The sequence below is a fragment of the Haliaeetus albicilla genome, chromosome 14, assembly GCF_947461875.1.
Source record: "Haliaeetus albicilla chromosome 14, bHalAlb1.1, whole genome shotgun sequence".
In the NCBI taxonomy this organism is placed as follows: domain Eukaryota; kingdom Metazoa; phylum Chordata; class Aves; order Accipitriformes; family Accipitridae; genus Haliaeetus; species Haliaeetus albicilla.
In genome coordinates, this window is record NC_091496.1 from 32,442,500 (window position 1) to 32,461,525 (window position 19,026).

The 19,026-nt window shown below is 43.1% G+C and overlaps 1 protein-coding gene across 2 annotated transcripts in view; it reads right to left on the reverse strand.

The window, feature by feature from the left end:
- The window catches only part of GXYLT1 (glucoside xylosyltransferase 1), a 35,571-nt gene extending 17,415 nt beyond the window's left edge, over nt 1-18,156 (reverse strand). The window contains exons 1-2 of one of the 2 annotated variants that reach the window (XM_069802198.1): nt 17,842-18,156; nt 9,424-9,516 (exon numbers count right to left, since the gene is read on the reverse strand). In XM_069802198.1, coding sequence (XP_069658299.1) covers nt 9,424-9,516; nt 17,842-18,152 — 404 coding nt within the window. In that variant the 5' untranslated portion in view covers nt 18,153-18,156. The remainder of the gene's footprint in view (nt 1-9,423; nt 9,517-17,841) is intronic. The other variant, XM_069802200.1, reaches the window with a different exon arrangement.
- Between the last annotated feature and the right edge of the window lie 870 nt (nt 18,157-19,026).

Consider the following 19,026-nt stretch of genomic DNA (forward strand, 5'->3'; position numbering starts at 1 on the left):
CTCAGTTAACACCAGCCGTTTACTTCTCAGCAACTTAGTGGCTAGTCACCCAGATCATTCTCTACACTCTTTCAATTCTAATGACCTCTTGAGACCTACTTGACATAGACACCTATATGCAGACATCTATATTCAGACTATTTAATCCATAGACTGAAACCTTTTATAAGTCTTGCAGCAAAACCTGAAAAATTAGTTCAGGTTAACAGGAAAAAAAAAAATATATAATAGAATCTTTAAATGTAACCGAGGCATGCTCATTCAGGCCTTTATACATAAAGCTAATTTAAACATTACACTGTGTAGTAAGTAGCTAATGTAAAAAACACAAAGCAAGCTGAATGTGATGAGGGTAGCTGAAACCCACAAATAAGTACGCTGCTGCAGTCTGAACAAGCTGCAAGCAGCAGATTAGCCTCATCACTAATCCACTGAAAAGGGAATTACAATAATTAAGCCCTGAAGTCATGAAAGCCTACAGTGATATTGCAAGGTCATGTGATAAATAAGGGCACAACCTACACAAACTGCATAGCTGAAAGCCAAGTTCCTGAACCATATGTAACACACAGCTTTCCATGAGTAAGGTATGATGAAAATTATGCCAAAGCAACTCTAAAACGCATTGAGATTTAAAGACTATTTTATTATTTCTACATCTAGTGACATCTGTGAATAAAAGAACATTTCAAGCCACACAACAAAACCCAAACTGATCATATTATAATGCTTTTACAGTCACTTCGTTCACACGACCTCTGTTTTACGAGTTTCTGACTTCATTAGTTCAATTTTTTAAATCTGTGCTTAAAAGTAATTTTTTTAAAGGCAAAAAAATATTTAGAAAAAGCTAATAACAACTGAATTTCAGCTGCCCAGTATGAGGAACAGCTGGACTCAGATCTGTTAAGTCCACAACACAAAGCTTTACCCCTGAAGCAGATGGAGCAAGAAGGCATTGGAAAGAACAGGCCACCATTCCCTCTGGGGACTATCCGCTAAGAAGGGGATGAGACATAAAGACATATTACAGCAGGAGAAGTTATGAGACTCCAGAATTGTGGTTCTTACTCCAGACTCCACGACAAGACACCCTTTAGCGATTATAAGCTGCATATGACTTCCCTGCACACAGATGACTGGCAATCACAGCCTCCTTTTTAATAACCAGGCCTCCAGTGCTGCTCGTCTCCCTACACATACACCTCTCCACTCCCAGAGGGAAATCACTGCCCCATCTTCATCCAGGGATACTAACTACTTAAACTCTCATGCTAATCCTCTGCTGCCAGCATCTTTCATCACTTTTTCCTCCTTGTCCTGCTAGAAGTAGCATGAAGTTTAAGCTGTCCAGCAGCGTTTATCAGCTTGAGCTCTGCAGTCTCACCTTCAATATTAACACAACCCACCCACAGAGCCAGTTATCTATGCCATGACTTGTTTCATTCCCTTCTTCAATATTATGTCTACATGACTTTGGTCCTTCCCCTAAGTCCTTTCAAAATTATCCGCCCTCAACTGCTCCCTTCTCTACTTCTCCTTCTTGAATTTTCCGGCCTCTGTAACCCTTTTCCCCATCTTCCCTCCACTGCTCTCCACTGCAGTTAGTCATGCAACCACCTCACCACAAGACAGGGAAAGGAAAACCTTGTTCATTTAGACAGCCCTGGGTCTGGTATGACCTGATGACACAAGATTTTTCAGCAATACAGATTTTTTTTTTTAGCAGTTCAGTAGCTGAGTTGACTGTGAGCAAAATGTATTTTACAAGAACTGTAACTTGTTTGAACCTGAGCAAGTTTGGTATCAGAGTATCACAGCAATACCCTTACTGAACTTCAAATCCAGGCTCTAAAAGTGTTAAGACACTTTCAAAAGTGAGGAGATGTTATGTGTTTGCATGGCGGGGTTTTGGTAGCAGGAGACGGGCCGCAGGGCCGGCTCCTGTGAGAAGCTGCTCAAAGCTCCCCCGGCTCCAAGCTGGACCCGCCGCTGGCCCAGGCCGAGCCCGTCAGCGACGGCGGTAGAGCCTCTGGGAGAACAGATTTCAGAAGGGGAACCCACAGCGAGTCGAGGGATTGGAATGTGAGAGGAACCCCTCTGCGGATACCGAGGTCAGGGAAGGAGGAGGAGGAGGGGATGCCCCCGCAGCCCATGGTGAGGCAGCAGGCTTTCCCCCCCCAGCCCATGGAGGGGAGCGGGGGAGCGGAGGCCACCCAAAATGGCTGTGATTCCATGGGAAAGCCCGCGCTGGAGCAGCCTGTGCTTGAAGGACTGCAGCCCATGGAAGGGACCCAAGCTGGAGCAGTTCATGGAGGACTGTCTGCCATGGGAGGGACCCCACGATGGAGCAGGGGAGGAGTGAGGAGTCCTGCCCCTAAGGAGGAAGGAGCGGCAGAGACAACGGGTGAGGAACCGACCCCAACCCCCATTCGCCATCCCCCTGCGCTGCTGGGGAGGAGAAGGTAGAGAAAATTGGGAGTGGGGTTGAGCTGGGAAGGATGGAGGGGTGGGGGGAAGGTGTTCTAAGATGTGGTTCTACTTCTCATTATCCTTATTTTGATTTGATTGGTAGTAAATTAAATTGATTCTGTTGTTTTTCCCCAAGTTGAGTCTAGGGTTTTTGCCCATGACCATAATTGGTGAGCGATCCCTCCCTGTCCTTCGTATCCCACCGGGGGGAAGGAGTGAGCAAGTGGCCTTGTGGTGCTTTGCTGTCGGCTGGGCTTAAAGCACGACAGGAGATACTTTAAAAAAAAAATGTTCGAAGGCAACATGGAAAACACAAAAATACAAATGCAGATTTTTATATACACACTTCTTATTACTAGGAGCCTGATGTTTTGGTGTGGGCGAACTTAGTGTCAAAGCTGGAAAAAGCAACAATAGAGTGAAATAAAACTGTATTTCAGTAAGGCTTTTGGACAGACTAACAAGGAGAACTTGGCAGCCCTAATTTCTAAAGAAAAAGAAATCTTCAATAATGTGGGAGTCCTAGCTCCTGCAGGGAAACCTCCGGTAATGAAAATGGAAGAACAAAGAAAGCACCTGTAATCCCATACTGAGCAGGAAGCCATGACAGGATTTGAGTGTTTAGGGTCAAATAAGAGAACTTCATTTGTCTAAGGATACTAATGACACGAGTGGGTAGGGACAGTAAAAATAAATGAAATAAAACACTTGAGAGAGAGCACCATGCATATTCCCATGAGTGTAGAAAACACATTTAAAACCACCCACTTTGACACTGTGAGAGCAAAAACGTGTATTTTAAAACACGCTGCTCCTCAGCAGCATAAGGCCAGGTACAAGCCTTGCCCTGAAGTATTTCTGTTTTGAAGTGCAGACCTTCATTCTGTACTGATTAATTCTGCTGTGGGGTTAATAACCTCTGACAGAGGAACATAGCTGGATATGCTTAGTGAATCTGCTACAACAAGATTTTCCAGAGCCTGCCTGTCAAGACACTGCCTTATGTTTAAAGATGTGTACCATGACACACTGTATATTAAATTAGCATTTCTAGGTCAATTAAAATTATGAAGTAATAATTTGGTAGTAAGCTACAGAGGTATGTTTTGATGAGTTGTACTCTTCCAGACCCTTCACTGCATCCCAGCTGAACTTGGAAAAAAACCCAAACCCAAATGATATCATCGCTAAAATACTCATCAGCTCCATGAAAATCCTAGCTCTGCCCTCTAGACTTGGCACAAGGTATTGCAGCTGGGCATCTCCTGCATACCTTTAAGGTAGGGTTCTCCTATTCTTATTCTTACATAACGCATTAGGAGCACAGGTGAGAGGGTACCAAACTCTCAGGAACACCCAGATAGACATAAGGAACCCTGCGTACAGCTCCATCTAATTTGTGATCATTAAGCCTGTCCCAATCCTAGCCTGCTTTACTGAGGCCACGTACAACAGCTTCTGCTGCACGCACACACTGCCGCCTTCCAAGCTCCAAACCTTCCAGAGCAGCCGCAGTGTTACAGCAACTACTGCGACCTGGGTACTGTTCAAAGAGCTGTCAGTGTGACCAAGGGCAATTTTACTTTTCTCCTGGTTTTCAGCCACATTCAAGTATAGTGGCACTGTTATTACGGAAAGCCACGGAGGAACCACAGACACCCGTAATTCTGTTACAAACTTTGTGCACTATAGCTCCTTTTGCCCATCCGTTGATGTACTACTAAGAACATGACTAGGGATCAAGAGGAAGCTCCCTGCCCAACTTCACTGGCAATCAAGCTGTCCACTCCTGCTCCCTTAACACAGCTGGGGAAGCCAAGGAAGGAAAGATGAGTATCCAGATACTGAGAGCACAGAGTGGTACGAATAACTGAAGCAATAAATTGACCTCAGTTGTCCTTTCAAATTTTACTCTGGCCCATTGAGGAGTTACCACTTTTAATATAATTGCATGAATTTTGAACAATGTAAAAATATTTGTCATTTTCTGAGAAAACTGCTGTCATCCTAACTTGCACCGCTAGTTTTTATGTACAACCACCACTGTATTACATAATGGTAATACCAGGATGTAAGAATTATTTTGTAGGTTACAAAAAACATTTTTAAAATTATTCTACATTAAAACAAGTTTTCCTACACTGGTTCTGATAGAGCTACAACCTTGCTTTTCTTTGATCTTTTCTCCATATGGTCTGTAATGCACCCGAAGCATGCAATATTCAGCTTCCTAAACGAGGTAGCTTAATAAACTCTTAGTCCTTCCACAGAGGAACTAACTTTCCTTGATATTATAACCAAATGGACTAGGTTGCCAGGCTCAGCTGTATTAAAGTTGTTTACACTTACAAAAAGAACAAACAGAAGCCTACTGCAAATGTGTTTTCTTCTTCAATATAAAAAGCTAACCACATTATCAGTGCCAATATTTTACCCATACAAGTTTTTTGACAATTAGCATAAAAAATGCAAATTATATTCGTTAGAATATACAGGAAAAAATATTTTAATATAATCAACCTGTATTATTTCAAACCTGGCACCACAACACGCCTCAGAAAAACAAACAGTAGATAGGTAAATATAATACAGATGGCTTACTTATCACATCCTTTTTTCTTTTAATGCTTTGTGTTTGATCTAATTCAATCAATCATTAAGGAGCCTTCCCCAGCAGCCTTTAGTCACCAGAAAAAGAAAAGCAAATAGGCAGAGTGAGAAGGCAACAAAACCTACACTAAATAAAACACAACTGCTAAATCATTCCCACACTTATTAGAAGTAGGATCAAGGTAACTACAGAAATTATCTGGATTTGAAGGTGATGAAAATTTTAGGTTTTGTTCAGCTTCTTAACTTTCTACTACTGCACTGAATTAAAAATAGGTCATAATCAGAGCTTATTTCGTAAAAGTATGCTAATGATACCAGTGCATATGATGTCCAAATGTCATCTATTCAATTACAAACTCAAGTAGTAGATTAGGTTTGAAGTTACAATACATTAGTCATTTAAAAATTGACTATAAAGATTCAAAGGCCCATCCTCCAATAAGCTGGCTAGTTTAAAGAACTCCTGTTTTTGAGGACTGTCACAATTCATCTCAATATGTCCACACCACCAAGACCTCTATATACTCAAAAAATAGTGAAACTTATTTTTTAACTGGCAACGCAAGTTAAAACCCACTTAGAAGCAACATCCAACAACTGAAATCAGGCAGGTCGGATAGCCATAGCAATGACCCCTAAGAATTTCGTCTTAATCAGTCTCAGTAGGAAATAAGCAGCCATACCAGCTAGATGACACTGAGCACCTTGAAAGGTGTACTAGAAAAGATACACATCATCTAGATCATGCAAAACCTGAGCACCATGTTATCTTTATCAGCATTTTTTAAATTTTTGATAAAAATCTACACCACGATATATAAAAGTGATCTCATGCTTCCTCTATCAATGCAAAAGCTAACAAATATTCTATACCAAAAGCACAACACAAGACTTTCTGTCTCAATAATGCTGATAATCAGAATGGTGATAAAAAAATGTGAGGGCAGAATAGCTTCAAAATCCTTCCCACATACAGTATAGGCAATTGATCTTTCACTGATTAACTTAAAGAAGGAAGATCCTTATTATCCATTATTAGAATCAGCAATTGCTCAGAGCTCATCTATTTCAAATGATGTTGAATTAGCTATAGCATGAGTCATACTGAAGTCTATATATATACCTCTCTCCTAAAAAATTTCCAGATTACTCTATAGGTCTCTGTGCTGGTTTTGGATGGGGTACAGTTAATTTTCTTCATAGCAGCTGGTATGGGGCTATGCTTTGGATTTGTGCTGAAAACAGTGTCGATAACCCAGGGATGTTTCCGTCCCTGCTGAGCAGTGCTCACCCAGAGCCAAGGGCTTTTCTGCTTCTCCCCCCACCCCACCAGTGAGGAGGCTGGGGGGGGCACAAGAAGTTGGGGGGAACACAGCCGGGACAGCCGACCCCAACTGACCGAAGGGAGATCCCAGACCATAGGACGTCGTGCTCCCCATATAGAGCTGGGGGAAGGAGAAGGAAGGGGGGACGTTGGGAGCGATGGCGTTTGTCTTCCCCAGTCCCCGTTCGGCGTGATGGAGCCCTGCTGTCCTGGGGATGGCTGAACTCCTGCCTGCCCAGGGGGAGTGGGGAATGGATTCCTTGTTCTGCTTTGCTTAGCAAATAGAACACCAGAATCTCCATTCACAAACTGATTTATGATCTGGATAAATACTTTTGTTCTCTTTTTATGGATTAAACCAGGCCAAACAGAAGATTCAAGATAAGTATTAGTGCAGTTCAATGACCAGACTCTGCCATTTCTATTAAAAGCAAACTCATTGGAATTCCCATTATTTTGTTGGCACATCTATAGGCAGTGGAGTTAGCTATCCTAAGATTTCAATCAGATATGTAACTCTTAGGTTTTTCTTATATCCCTCTCCCTATCCCAGTCTCTTCAGAGTCCACCTTTATTCTGCACCTCACTACCACAACTGCACTTAACAAGAACACAAAGGCTTAGTCAACCCAGGATCAAATTATTTGGAATAAGACACTATGGTAGAATTCTCAATCCTTTCTATTTCAAAAGATACCCAGTTTAGAACCACAATGTTGCCTCTTTACAGAAAAAGCTTTCAAGAGGCTTTATCTTCATGAAGAATCTTGAAGCAGCCCTGCACATACAATCTCAGAAAACAAGAATGCTAGACATCATTTGGTGTGGTTAATAAACTTGCATGGAATTAAGTTCATTCCTCTTCCTCCAAAAATCTAACAGCAAACTTGAGAACTACCACCACGTATCGCATTTGAAGCATAAGATGCTATCAAAGGTCTAAACCCTTCAGCTTCTATAATGCACTATTTTGTTTGAGAGTTAAACAAAATACTAACTCCTATCCAAAGCTGAAACCGAACTTCAACTATCGTCTGTGTCATTCCAGCACATAGAAGGAAATGAGGCATAGGCAGCTGGTTCAGATGCTGAGCTACTGTAATTGCTTGCTGCTATCCAAAGAGGGAGCACTTTCTCCTTCCCTCTGCCATCTTCCCCACCTCCTCTCTTGCACAAACTCACTGCACCTCTCTGAAACCAACTGAATTTACTAAACAGAGCAAGCAATAAATAAAGTCTGGGGGAGGCAAGGGGGACCTCTCTGAAGTTGAGCATCTCACTGAGGAATTCAACAAGCACCAGAGTCAGCACAACATATGGAGATTAATTTAATAGTAATATATTGATAAAATAATCAAACTCAGTCTGAAATTATTAATCTGAACACCACATCCCCTTTACACATTTAAGCATATTAGGAGTTCACCACGACAACTGTTTCACCATAAAAGAAATTGCACTCACCCAGTAATGTCATAATCAATGCGTACTTCAACCAACTTGTCTTCACAGCCACATACGGCATTCTTAATACAATAATACAAGTTACAGCTTAAGATACGTGCAAAGGAACTGCATGGGGTTTCTCTACTTCTGGTTCCAAGGTCCCACTTGCCTTAAGCCTGGCAGAAAATCCAGTAAGGAATTTTTCTGCTGTTTTAGTGCATTACATTGTATTGTTCATGGACATCATCATGGTCACTGGAGTCAGAAGACAGCACTCTCAGCACTGCACAACTGTTAGACTTGCTCAGATGTCCATGGATGAATGAAACTTATGGTCACATCCTGTCCTTCCACTAAGTATAGGCTAAGCCCCTGCACCCTCTGCCACAACTGCACTGACATTTGGTTACCCCCCTGTGCTAAACTTCATAAAGTTAAACTCCCAAAAGCTAACCTTTAAGGAAAAAAAGGAAAAAAAAGTTAATTGAGTCCATTCCGACAGCTAAGTCTGCCAAAGGGCAAGTCAGATGAATCCCTGTGGATTGACACACTGGCTACCAAGGGCAGTGAAAAAGACTCAGCATTCCCGAATTACAGGTGCAGTTCACTAACAGACTAAAAATCAATCTAACCCATCTCTTTTAAGTAACTTCTTGGCAACTGATGAGCTTAAAAAGCACTGACAGCACACAAGCAGAGAGGAACAGGGGAACGATGTAAAACCTTTCCCACAATCATAATTTTCAAAAATACATTGTGTCTTGTGAAGCTAAACTTGTTTTTCTTCCTTTGCTTCCCTAGAAATATTCAAGCTTCAGACTAAGAGGAAGAGATAACCATATCAAAGGATGATCAGTAAAATTTTAAATATACAAAAAATTGACTTACGACTTTAGTTACATACTGAAGAGAACTACGTAGGTCAGAGAACGTATCTATCAAGTAGCTTAAGGCTTCTTCCATTTCCTTTCAAGCTACTTCCATAATCTGACAGCCTAAAGCATCTGAACAACCACATCAAAACATTTAAACTTACTGTTAAAGATGCAACTTTAAGGACACAGTCTATGCTTTAACACACTGTATCATAAAGCACATTCTAAAATGGTTGTTTCAGTGCTTTTGGATGAAGTACCCTCCTCAAATTCTATAAAACATGTAACTTGAATAAAAAAACTCCAAACTTAACTACCAAACATATCTGCCAGTTTTTATTGCAAGTTACATCACGGGTATTACTGTACAGCAAGTTTTATTTATCAAAAATAATTAATTCATCAGTAACTTTTCAGACTATATTCAGATAGACTTTTTACCAATCTTAGCAAGTCTCTATTTAATGAAGCAACATAACTGAAAAAATCTACTCTTTGTAATAACACTTGAGTCTACAAACATAATAGAACAGGAGAAAGCCCAGCTAAAGGCAACCATAATATAAGCAGGTGAAATGCATGTGAAGCAATCAAAATATTTTGCTTTGTCACCTTGCTAACTAGCCAAAAATACTTATCAGCTACACCTGTCTGCAATCAAATAATAAAGTACTATTTAATAATAGATCCTACCTAAAAGCAGCTTCCCAAAAGCAGTTCATTCCACAAACATCAGAGGGCAGCATCCAATAGGAATTCCAGAAAGATACAGACAAATTCTTACACCTAACAGGATAAGACAAAAATAACCTATATAAATGTTACTGATTTTATGGCAAAGTTAAATGGATCATTTTCTAGCTCAAACACAACTTGAATAGTTAATTACCTGGCAGAAGACTGGCTATGTCATGGAACTTGGATAACACAAAAGAGGAAGTATTAGGTGCCAACCAGAAGAATCATTTTAAGGAAGAACAGTCCCCATCCTTTAGCCTTTCCTCTCCATGTATTTTCAGAGTGAGAAAAACAGAGGGGCTGGGATTTTTGAGGATCATTCTATGTTCTTGGCTTAGTGTAAGTCCACAGGTAATACAGTGAATGGCAACACTTACTGCTGGAAAGAACTCCTTCGCCTTTACAATACCTTTGTCTACTTCAAGCAGAAGAACAAGTAGAACATTTCATTTTCAAAGTTACATTGTCCATTTAAACACAATCCCTATTCATCCACGATTCTATTCGGTGCACACCTGCAAAGCTGATTTTTAACAAAAAACAGGGCTTTGCAGCACCAATGAATTCCATTGTTTCATTACGAAAGGTTAATGTGATACAGAAATAATCACCGTATCTGGCAAGTTTTGCTTCTCCATACCAATGACAAGACTAATAATTTATTGACTTGTGCTACACTAACAACTAAAAAAGCAGGTTTTACTAGTCTACCACTACGTTTATGCAACAATAATGTAAGAAATATTTTAAAAGAGCAACAGAGGTGTATTTTCAAAGGTTCTGGTGAGGAAATCAACATCAAGATTTAAAACCTTAAATAAGCAAGTAAAATATTGCAAAGGAAAGGGTATACTCTTGAGTGACCTCCTCTGCTCCCTCCTCCTGCCCTGCTGACACAATGCCAATAGTGTTTATCCTCCTTTGAAAGTCAGTATCTGTGAACGAAAGACATGTGCAAGAAGAAAACCCCCACAAAAGCTTCATAATGAAAAAGCGTTTAAGGACTACAGCTCAGAACTCTATTGGAAGTTGGCTTTGCAAGTTTGAAATGAATCAGCGTCATCTTGGTAGGGTCATCTGGTATTCGTAAGGGCCAATGTTTTGCAAATACCAGATTTAATAGATTAATGTAGCATCAAAATGGCAAGCTGTATAATTTCTCCTTTTTTCAACACTTGAGAAAAATGACCTGATAAACAGAGTGTTTTCACAAATCTTCACTAAGTGTTGGGGGGGGGAGGGGGGGACGTAGCAGTTCTTTGTCAGAGATCACAGGAAATCCTTGTATCCTGTAGATACGTGTGTTTGCAAGAATTATTCAAGTAATTCTATCTCACTGCTTAAGAACGGTCTCCACAAATAAATATCCAGGTACAAAAAAGGATATTGTACGTTGTGACTGGGATATGTGCATTCCTCTGGGGAAAGTACATGGTATAAAACTACAAGTTCTCTCTGCCAGATTCTTTCTTACATTCATCTTTGCAGCTTTTGAAGTGTCTTAAAAACTTCCAAGGTACATTAAGACCTTGTCCTTATCTGAAGAACAGTCTTTACAATCTCCACTGTGTACCTTTTTGAAGTAACTGTCTCTCATTACTTTTAGGATAAATTAATAGACTCTCTCTCAAAAACAGTTTTCTGGTTTGGAAGACTATTATCTTATTATTATTATTATTACAGGGGATTCCTCTTCCACCGTCAAAAGCTGTGTTTTCTCAGCTGCTTTGTGCTACTATCTTATCCAGACTACCAAGGCAAGAGGCAAGCTTGAATTAATGCCCATGTCATTTCTCTGACACACTAGGCCTTTCCAATATCCCATTTAGCACGATGAGAAGGTTGCCAGCCTTGGATTTGATTCATAAATTTCACGTTTGAAACAAAAATGTTACTAGGATACATACGTATGTAATTTACCTAATGCTAGACTTTTTTCCTGCCAACAGCAGTATCTCTCAACTGACCATATGCTACCATATTCCATAAAGCTTTTGCATACAAAGGATAAAGAGACTGGAATCACTAGACAGCATTTTCTTCCTGTTATTCACAATAAGATCATTCAAAATGCCACTCATGAAGATTTTCTTTTTTTTTTTTTTTACTTGAAACAAAACTTTAATTAACTTTAAAAAAAAAGGAAAGCTTAGACTACAAAAGTGCTAGGGAGATGCATTGTATTATCTGTTCATCAAACAGGCACAGTCATTGTTACCTGAGCAAGGTTACTAGTCAGACAGGAATAGTTGCCTTCAGCATTAGGGAGGGATATTTTGCTCACATCTATTACAGGTTATGTGATTAAAGGCCAGCCTCCACAAATAGAAAGCAGAAAACAATGTCAGGTGAAGGAAACCCAGCAATCTAACCCAGGGACATGGAGCACCCTGACCCAGCCCCAGTGCAGGAGAGCAGTCAGCCCATGGGCCAGCCAGAAGATCCACCAGAGGAGACAACCGAGGAGTCTCTCCAGACCACCATACCGACTGCCTACGGGGGCTACTGCCTGCAGGGGCGTGGGGCTCGCTGTGGGATCAAGGTGGACTGGGGAGGAACGAGAATGCGAAAACGGAGAGAAGAGGGTCCAGTCACACGTAGACAGGTTGCCCGTCAGTATGATTAGCCATGTTGCATGCCTGATTGCCAGCTTCCTTATTAAACTCGATTTCTGTTTTCCTGGGTGACAGGGTGCTCCACTCCATGCGCATGTGTGTGCACAGAGGTCAAAGCGCCAGCAAATGAAAAGGTGGCCGCAGAGCCTGCAGTGCCAGAAACTGGGGAGACGTGCGTGCAAACAGCATGTGGGTGTGCGTGTTGGTGCACATAATCACTAGCAAGTATCAAGCCAGACTAGCCCACAAGTAGAGAAGAGGCTTGGGAGCCAGGTATACCAGACAGGCCGTAAGGCTGGGCCAGACTCTGCAGAGACCAGGGGGTCTGCAAGAACCTCTCTCTTAAGCTAGGCACAGGAGACTAGGGTCTGAGGGATGGCTACTGGAAGGACCAGAAGGTCTATGCCAACCACCAGAGAGGCCCTGGGGTTTGAGTGTTGACTAAAGTTAAGGCCATAGGTCTGGACCAGCTATCCGAAAGACCCATTTGCCTGAGGCAATCTCGTGGCCAGCTGCTGCAAGGGTAAGGCCAGTAACTGGAAGGATCCATAGTGTATTCATCTGTGCACATGTGTGTGCATGTCCAGGAGGGTCCGAGTACCAGCAACTGAATTGGGGCTGCAAGCCTCGTGGGTTTACATGTCCAGCCCAGCAACAGGGGAGAGCAGAGGATCAGGAGTCAATTCCTGGATAGACCGAGTGTCTAAGGCCAGTTACTGGAGGGATCCACACCGTATACATTTAATATATTTTCCACTAAAAGCCTTTCACCCTGATCAGCCAGAGAAGGGAACAGGACTGGGCCACTTGTGTTGCTTGTGGTTGTGCAAGCGCTGTTTTCTCCGCACTGGATCTCTGTGGCCAGCCACGTACGCATGCACTGTGGGAGTATGTGCCCATTGGAAATAAATGCTCAGCTTTGCTACTGGCTGGACCCAGAGACATGGAGGTGCAGCAGCCTCACCTCCATCACACTACTGACTTGGACAACTCCTAACACCAACCACTGTCAAAAATAAAAAAAAAAAAAAGAAATATAAAGTTTTAAAAATCACTGGTGTCACAGACAAGCATTCTCAAAGATCTGCTTGCCAGTTCAAGGTATCTCTCCCTTACGCAACCAGCCACTTCATAATTACCTTTACAGGTAATTTAGCTTCAACACCTTTACCTTTATCAGGTAATTTAGCTTCAACACCCCTGGACAGTAAAAATTTTAGTCTTGCAGAGATAGCAAAGGTATCTACACTGTGACCTGAAAAGAAGAATACTTTCCAGAATTCAAGGACAATTTTAAATTTGTGTGCAAAATACACAGCAACGCCCAAGTCACACTCATGAAGACTGAGGCCCTGTGCTCAGGCAAGTCAAGTTTTAACCATAAGGAATCCCCCAATGATCAGTGGTAAAAAACCCAGTCCTTTTGTTAAGCGCACTGGTGGGCTTACTATTAACGGAGATCACAGTTTTCAAGTATACTTTTCCATGTGTCCATGTGGCATCTTTTATACTACAGCACAGTAGTATAAAGTAACTGCACAGCAAATTTAGCAGTATGTCCAAATGGTGACGGTTGCAGTCATGACTACTGCCTTCCTGTCAGTATTGCATTAACAACCGAAGTCCAATCAACTGCAAGGATGAACTAACAGAGACAGACTGGTGTCTCTCGTACAGCATAACCCACAATGTGCAGCAAAACAGGAAGGACACATTTTTTAGTTCCTTCCTGCTCATAATCACAGGAGGAAAAATTTGGGAAGAGATGCTCAATCAACTCCCAAATGCACTGAGAATTTCTGATTCTTCCGAATAGCTTTTCCTGAACACTTGCAGCAACATCACAAATTTGTTATAACATTTTCTGTCGGAGAAGCAATGGGTTTATTACATAGGGGACAGCAGATGTAATGTTAAATGTCTGACACAGGACCAACTTTTTACCCGGAAAGATCTTGATAATGTTTCATTAATTTACAACATTTCTATGTAAAATAACATTTGCTAGTCAACTGCTTGACAAATTCAGCAGATTTTTTTTTTTAAAAACAGAGTTTTAATTTCAAATTGTTCAATGTTTCATCCTTTTAGGTTTACTCATATTTTGAAAAGCTTAGACAGTTTCTAGACCAATTTCTTAAGGCACAAGAGTAGCTGAGAATCATACTGGTGAAACTGCTGGTTACATTCTGACACAGATGAAAACAGCTGCACACAGCACAAAGAAAGAACGAACTACCTGTTACAACCACCCTCCTCTGCTGTGTAAGCTGTGGGTACACTTGCTACACTTTTCCATGCACGACAAACCATTTAACTCTCCCTTTACCATGATAGTTAGAGAGCAAGAGACAGATACAGTCAGGTATCAGTGTCACCCATAACAAAACAGTATGGCTGGCTGCACGAAAATGCTAAACTACAGCGTAATGGAAACACATTTCATGTTAATAGGGTCAAATTCATTGACCTCACTGAATTCACGGAACTGATGACAGACCGATTCCTGCTATACCACTTAAGCTTGCCATTAGGATAGCATTTTTTTTGGACCCGAATAGAAAGATGAACATTATCTGCCTAATTGAAGTGGTGATACTAATAAAATTGACTGAAGATTCACTTTTCATAAGCTCAGTCTGCTAATTAACTGATGAAAGCATGTGGAGAAAGACTGACTTGAAAGGATACTCCACAGGCAGCCTATTAGAGCACTATTAAATAACATACATGTAGCAAATATGCATTTATTCATTCTATGTTTTTTTCATTTTTTCACAGCCGCCTTCCTCATTCATAAATCATACTGGCAAAGGAAAAAAGGCAGACTACATATACTGGCTTTTGACTGACTTTGTATCTTCTGCAAATAGACGCTTCAATATTTTTTTTTCAAGTTCAGTTCTATCGTTCATTTAGCTGTCATATATGACACTACCAACTAGTCATTACTACTTTCCTCACTGGAATGAATAATCGGGAGGACAGTTTACCTTCAATGTTAATCTTTCCTCACAGCTAAAACCCAACCTTAGGATTTAGCTAATAAACTCTTGAAATGTTTTTCAGCTACTAATATCAAGTTTCGAGATACAAGCATTTAGTTTCTAGTCATCTTGTTCCTCAGGCTACTGTAGCCTTTGAAACAAACAACTCCTTACCAAAGTGATTACCCAACAAGCTCCCCTGAATTACTATGTTTATTGGAGGATCTTGCCTCAACCTGTAATTCTAGTTTCAATATGGTACTTCCTTTTTAATTAAAGATTTCTACTTAAAAGCATCATCACTATTGCAAAATTCTTCCAGGTGTGGTACGCTTCAGCTTTATCCAAAGCTTGCAGTTTTCGTGTTTGCATGCTTCCGAAAACTACCAGAAATCTCGACTTCCCTCCCCGCCATCGCACAGTATGATTGTGTTCTTTCTGCCCTTACGTCATATACTAAACTAGATTATTCAGGCAAAGAAAACCCTTCTTGGCTAAAGAGAAGGGGAAATCACTGCTGAGTGTGTAAATGCCTTCAGACAGCAGTTACATTTGCTTTGCCAAACTGTATTTTAAAGCTATCAGTGAAAACAGCTGAAGCAATGCATTATTATTAATGCATGCAAAATGTTAAACTTCAAGAAGGATTAGAAGGTTATCTGAACACTATTTACTCTATAATGAAGCCTTTAAGATATTACACCATCACAAGATAGTCAGAAGTGAACATAAAACAGCCATGTGGCTGTCATGCTCAGTCTCCACTAAAAAAGCAGCTGAAGTATAAAAACTGAAAAACACCAATACATTCACCAAGATGCGTGCATCAGTTACACAGGTGAACATAACAAGATTTAATACTTGAGAATAATTGAAACATGCATCTGAAGGAACATTCAGTGGGGCATTTCTTAAGTGCCACAGGACAGAATTTTTCCTTAAACAAAAGCCTTTTAGGGACTGTTCTAAGGGATTGACTCGCACCCGAGTTTTGCACATGCTGTTCGTACAAACAGCATACAAAACCTCAGTAATTTACAACAGGCCGATGCTCATCCTGAGCCTTCAGTTTGACAGCAGTTTATAGGTAAAGAATTCCCACATGGGTGTCAAACAGACACTGATTTTGCAAGCAAATAAGCCCCCGTGAAACTGTATGCATAAGGAATTATTTACAGCACTTCAGACCTTTGGAAAATAACTTTCTCAGTTTGTAAAGCTTTTCCACATTGCAACACAGGGCAGATTTCCATCTCATTCCACCTCACCCCAGCAAACAAGAAGCTTCCTGTACCTTGTTAGGGTTCTCCCCCACCACTATCTTTGACTTAAAAACTACTCTTTAGTACAAATACTAAAAAAGAAAAAAAGTACAGCGTTTAAAATAAACATTGGTTATTAAACCAATGAAATCTTACGTAAAACTGTTACCTTTAACTCTTCTATTCCAGTTATGTTCTTTAGAACTAGATTTCAGCTTCTCACAATGAGTTTTTAATCGTGAACTAGAAGTGAGGAAAAAGCATCCCCACATTTTTTCAAGTCATAATCTGTATTAACCTGAACTAAAGCAAAGCTGGGGGGAAAACATTCCCTGGAGTAGTTATGCCAGTTAAAAGCTGGGTTTCACATTTCAGCTGACTCTACCCCTAGCAACTCAGAATGCTGTTTCATGACATTTTAAGATGATTAAGTCATAGCTTCTGTCATCCTGCCGTCCTCCATAACTCCTCTGCACCAGCACCAACACTTCCACAATTCCATGATGAGCCAATTCAGTGTTGAGCTGGCTAAAAACTAGGTAGTTTCCAGGCTGGTCAGCGTGCCAGATCAACTCGCTGCTGGGATCAGAGGAGCAGCGGCAGCGTAAGGAGTGAGCGTGTGCAGCGCTGGGGAGGAGGCACAGTCACCAAACCATCAAACTGACATTGCTTTCAACTCCTGTGGGATCTAAGCAGAGTTAGAGGTAGGCTGGCCCAGAAAGGCCTGGTCCTATTTCTCCTCCAGCTTTAGTAACTCATTTCTTGTCACTCCTCTCCACGGGTGAGCAGGATCACAAAACCATAATCTAAAGGAAAACCAGTATTTTTCCCTCCACAATCTCACTCACTGCTTGACCACATACAGGAGGTGGGCAACAGAAATAGGCAGCTAGGCAAGAGCGTGAGCTGCTCGGCTCTGCTCCCCTTTAACTGTTCACTGGGAGAAGACTGGCTTTATTAGAGCATCCCGTCGTAAGCGTTTTTGCTTAAATACGGTTGTATTCGATGATCGTAAAGCTATCGAGCTGCGGGCCGGAGTAACACCCTGAAAGTACCTCAGCTTGGAAGAGGGAAACGCACCCTCCTCGCCTCATCTACCCCGCTACAACGGGGAGGAGGCAGGCCGGTTTGAAGACGGGGCGACGGCAGGCCGGCTCCCACAGCAGCCCGCACCACTTCCCTCCGCTTCTGATGCCAGAACCGCGGGCACCGGCTTCGGCCACCGGCTAGGCCTGCAACACCGCTTTGTAAAACTTTTCTTTTTTGGTTTTTTCTTTTTTTTAAGGCCTTTTCAACCTCTGACCGCCGGCAGCCGGAGCACACGGCCACACCACCACCACCACACACATCCCCCCCCCCGCCCCGCTCCCGCCTCCCACGGCGCTTCCCCGGCCTCGCCTCCGCCCGAGCAGCCCCCGCCGCAGGAATGTGTGAGGGGAACGGGACCCCACCGCCCGCCCGCCTTCTCCTCCTCCTCCTCCTCCCCCGCCCGGCCCCGGCTCCCCGTACCTGCCAGCCCCCGCCTGGCCTCGGCCCTCGCTCCCAGCCGCCGCCGCCGCTCGGTCTCCGGTAGCGGCGAAATCTGGGGCCTGCCGCTGCCGGCCGGGCTCCTGCTCCAGCGAGAGGGCCAGCTGGCTGAAGCCGTAGAGGAGCGAGCAGACGCCGCAGCCCAGGCAGAGCAACGCCATCCGCGCGTACCGCCGCATCCTCCCGCACGACCCGGTCCCGGCCCCGGCGCCAAGCGGCGGCCGGGGCCCAACCGGCAGCGCGAGCCCCAACGGACGCGGCGGCGGAGCAGGCGGCGGCGCGAGCCCCGGCATGCGAGGGGCGGGGCCGAGCGGGAGGGAAGAAGAAGGCGGGGCCGAGCCCTGAGGCGCTGGGCGGGAAGCCAAGTGCCGCCGCCGCCGCCGCCGCCGCCGCCGCCAGCGGCAGGGCGGGAGCGTAGTGGCGGTTGTAGGTCCCCGTTTAATTGCCCCAAATGTGAATAAAGCTGAAAGTCCCCCTTTCACCCCTGCTAATGGGTCCCTTCACGGTGGCGGGCAGGGAGCCCCGGGGGGCGCCGCCGCCGCCGCCCTCGCTCCCCTCAGGGGTCCCCTGTGGAGGGCCAGGGAGAAGCTGCTCGCTTCCACCGGCGCCTCTGTGGTCAGCCTGGCCTCGTCGCCCCCTCAGACCTCCGGAACACGCATCCGTGGGCCGGGGTCGAGAGAAGAAACGTCCCGGGCAGAGGCAGTCACCAGCCGTGACAAATTGGGGGTCCGCAGGCCGAGCACGCAGGCTCCTGTCTCGCCTCGCCTTCCTCAAGGGCGAAACTGACGCTAAGGTCCCCCCGAAAACGACATTTTCTTTCCCCTGATAGCATATTTCCATACGTTCTGTATGGTATGTCTAAATATTTTGATGGTTTTAATATTTTGTACCAGCCGTGGAAACTTGTTTGCTGCTAGGTGACTGAGATTTGGTAAACGCTTATTAGAAGTCTTATACCAACACTATGACTGAAACAATAGACAAAAGTATAGCCAAGCAATTATCTAGTAGAGGTAGTTACTCCTAAGTTTTGCAGTTCTTTGCTCTTATGACTAGATGTTCCTGTACGCTAGATGAGAACAATGTTGAGACTGACCACGTGGGATGGAAGCTGCGTTAAGCTTCGAGATTAAAGAACAAGGACAAGAATAAAGGCTTCAAGGACAG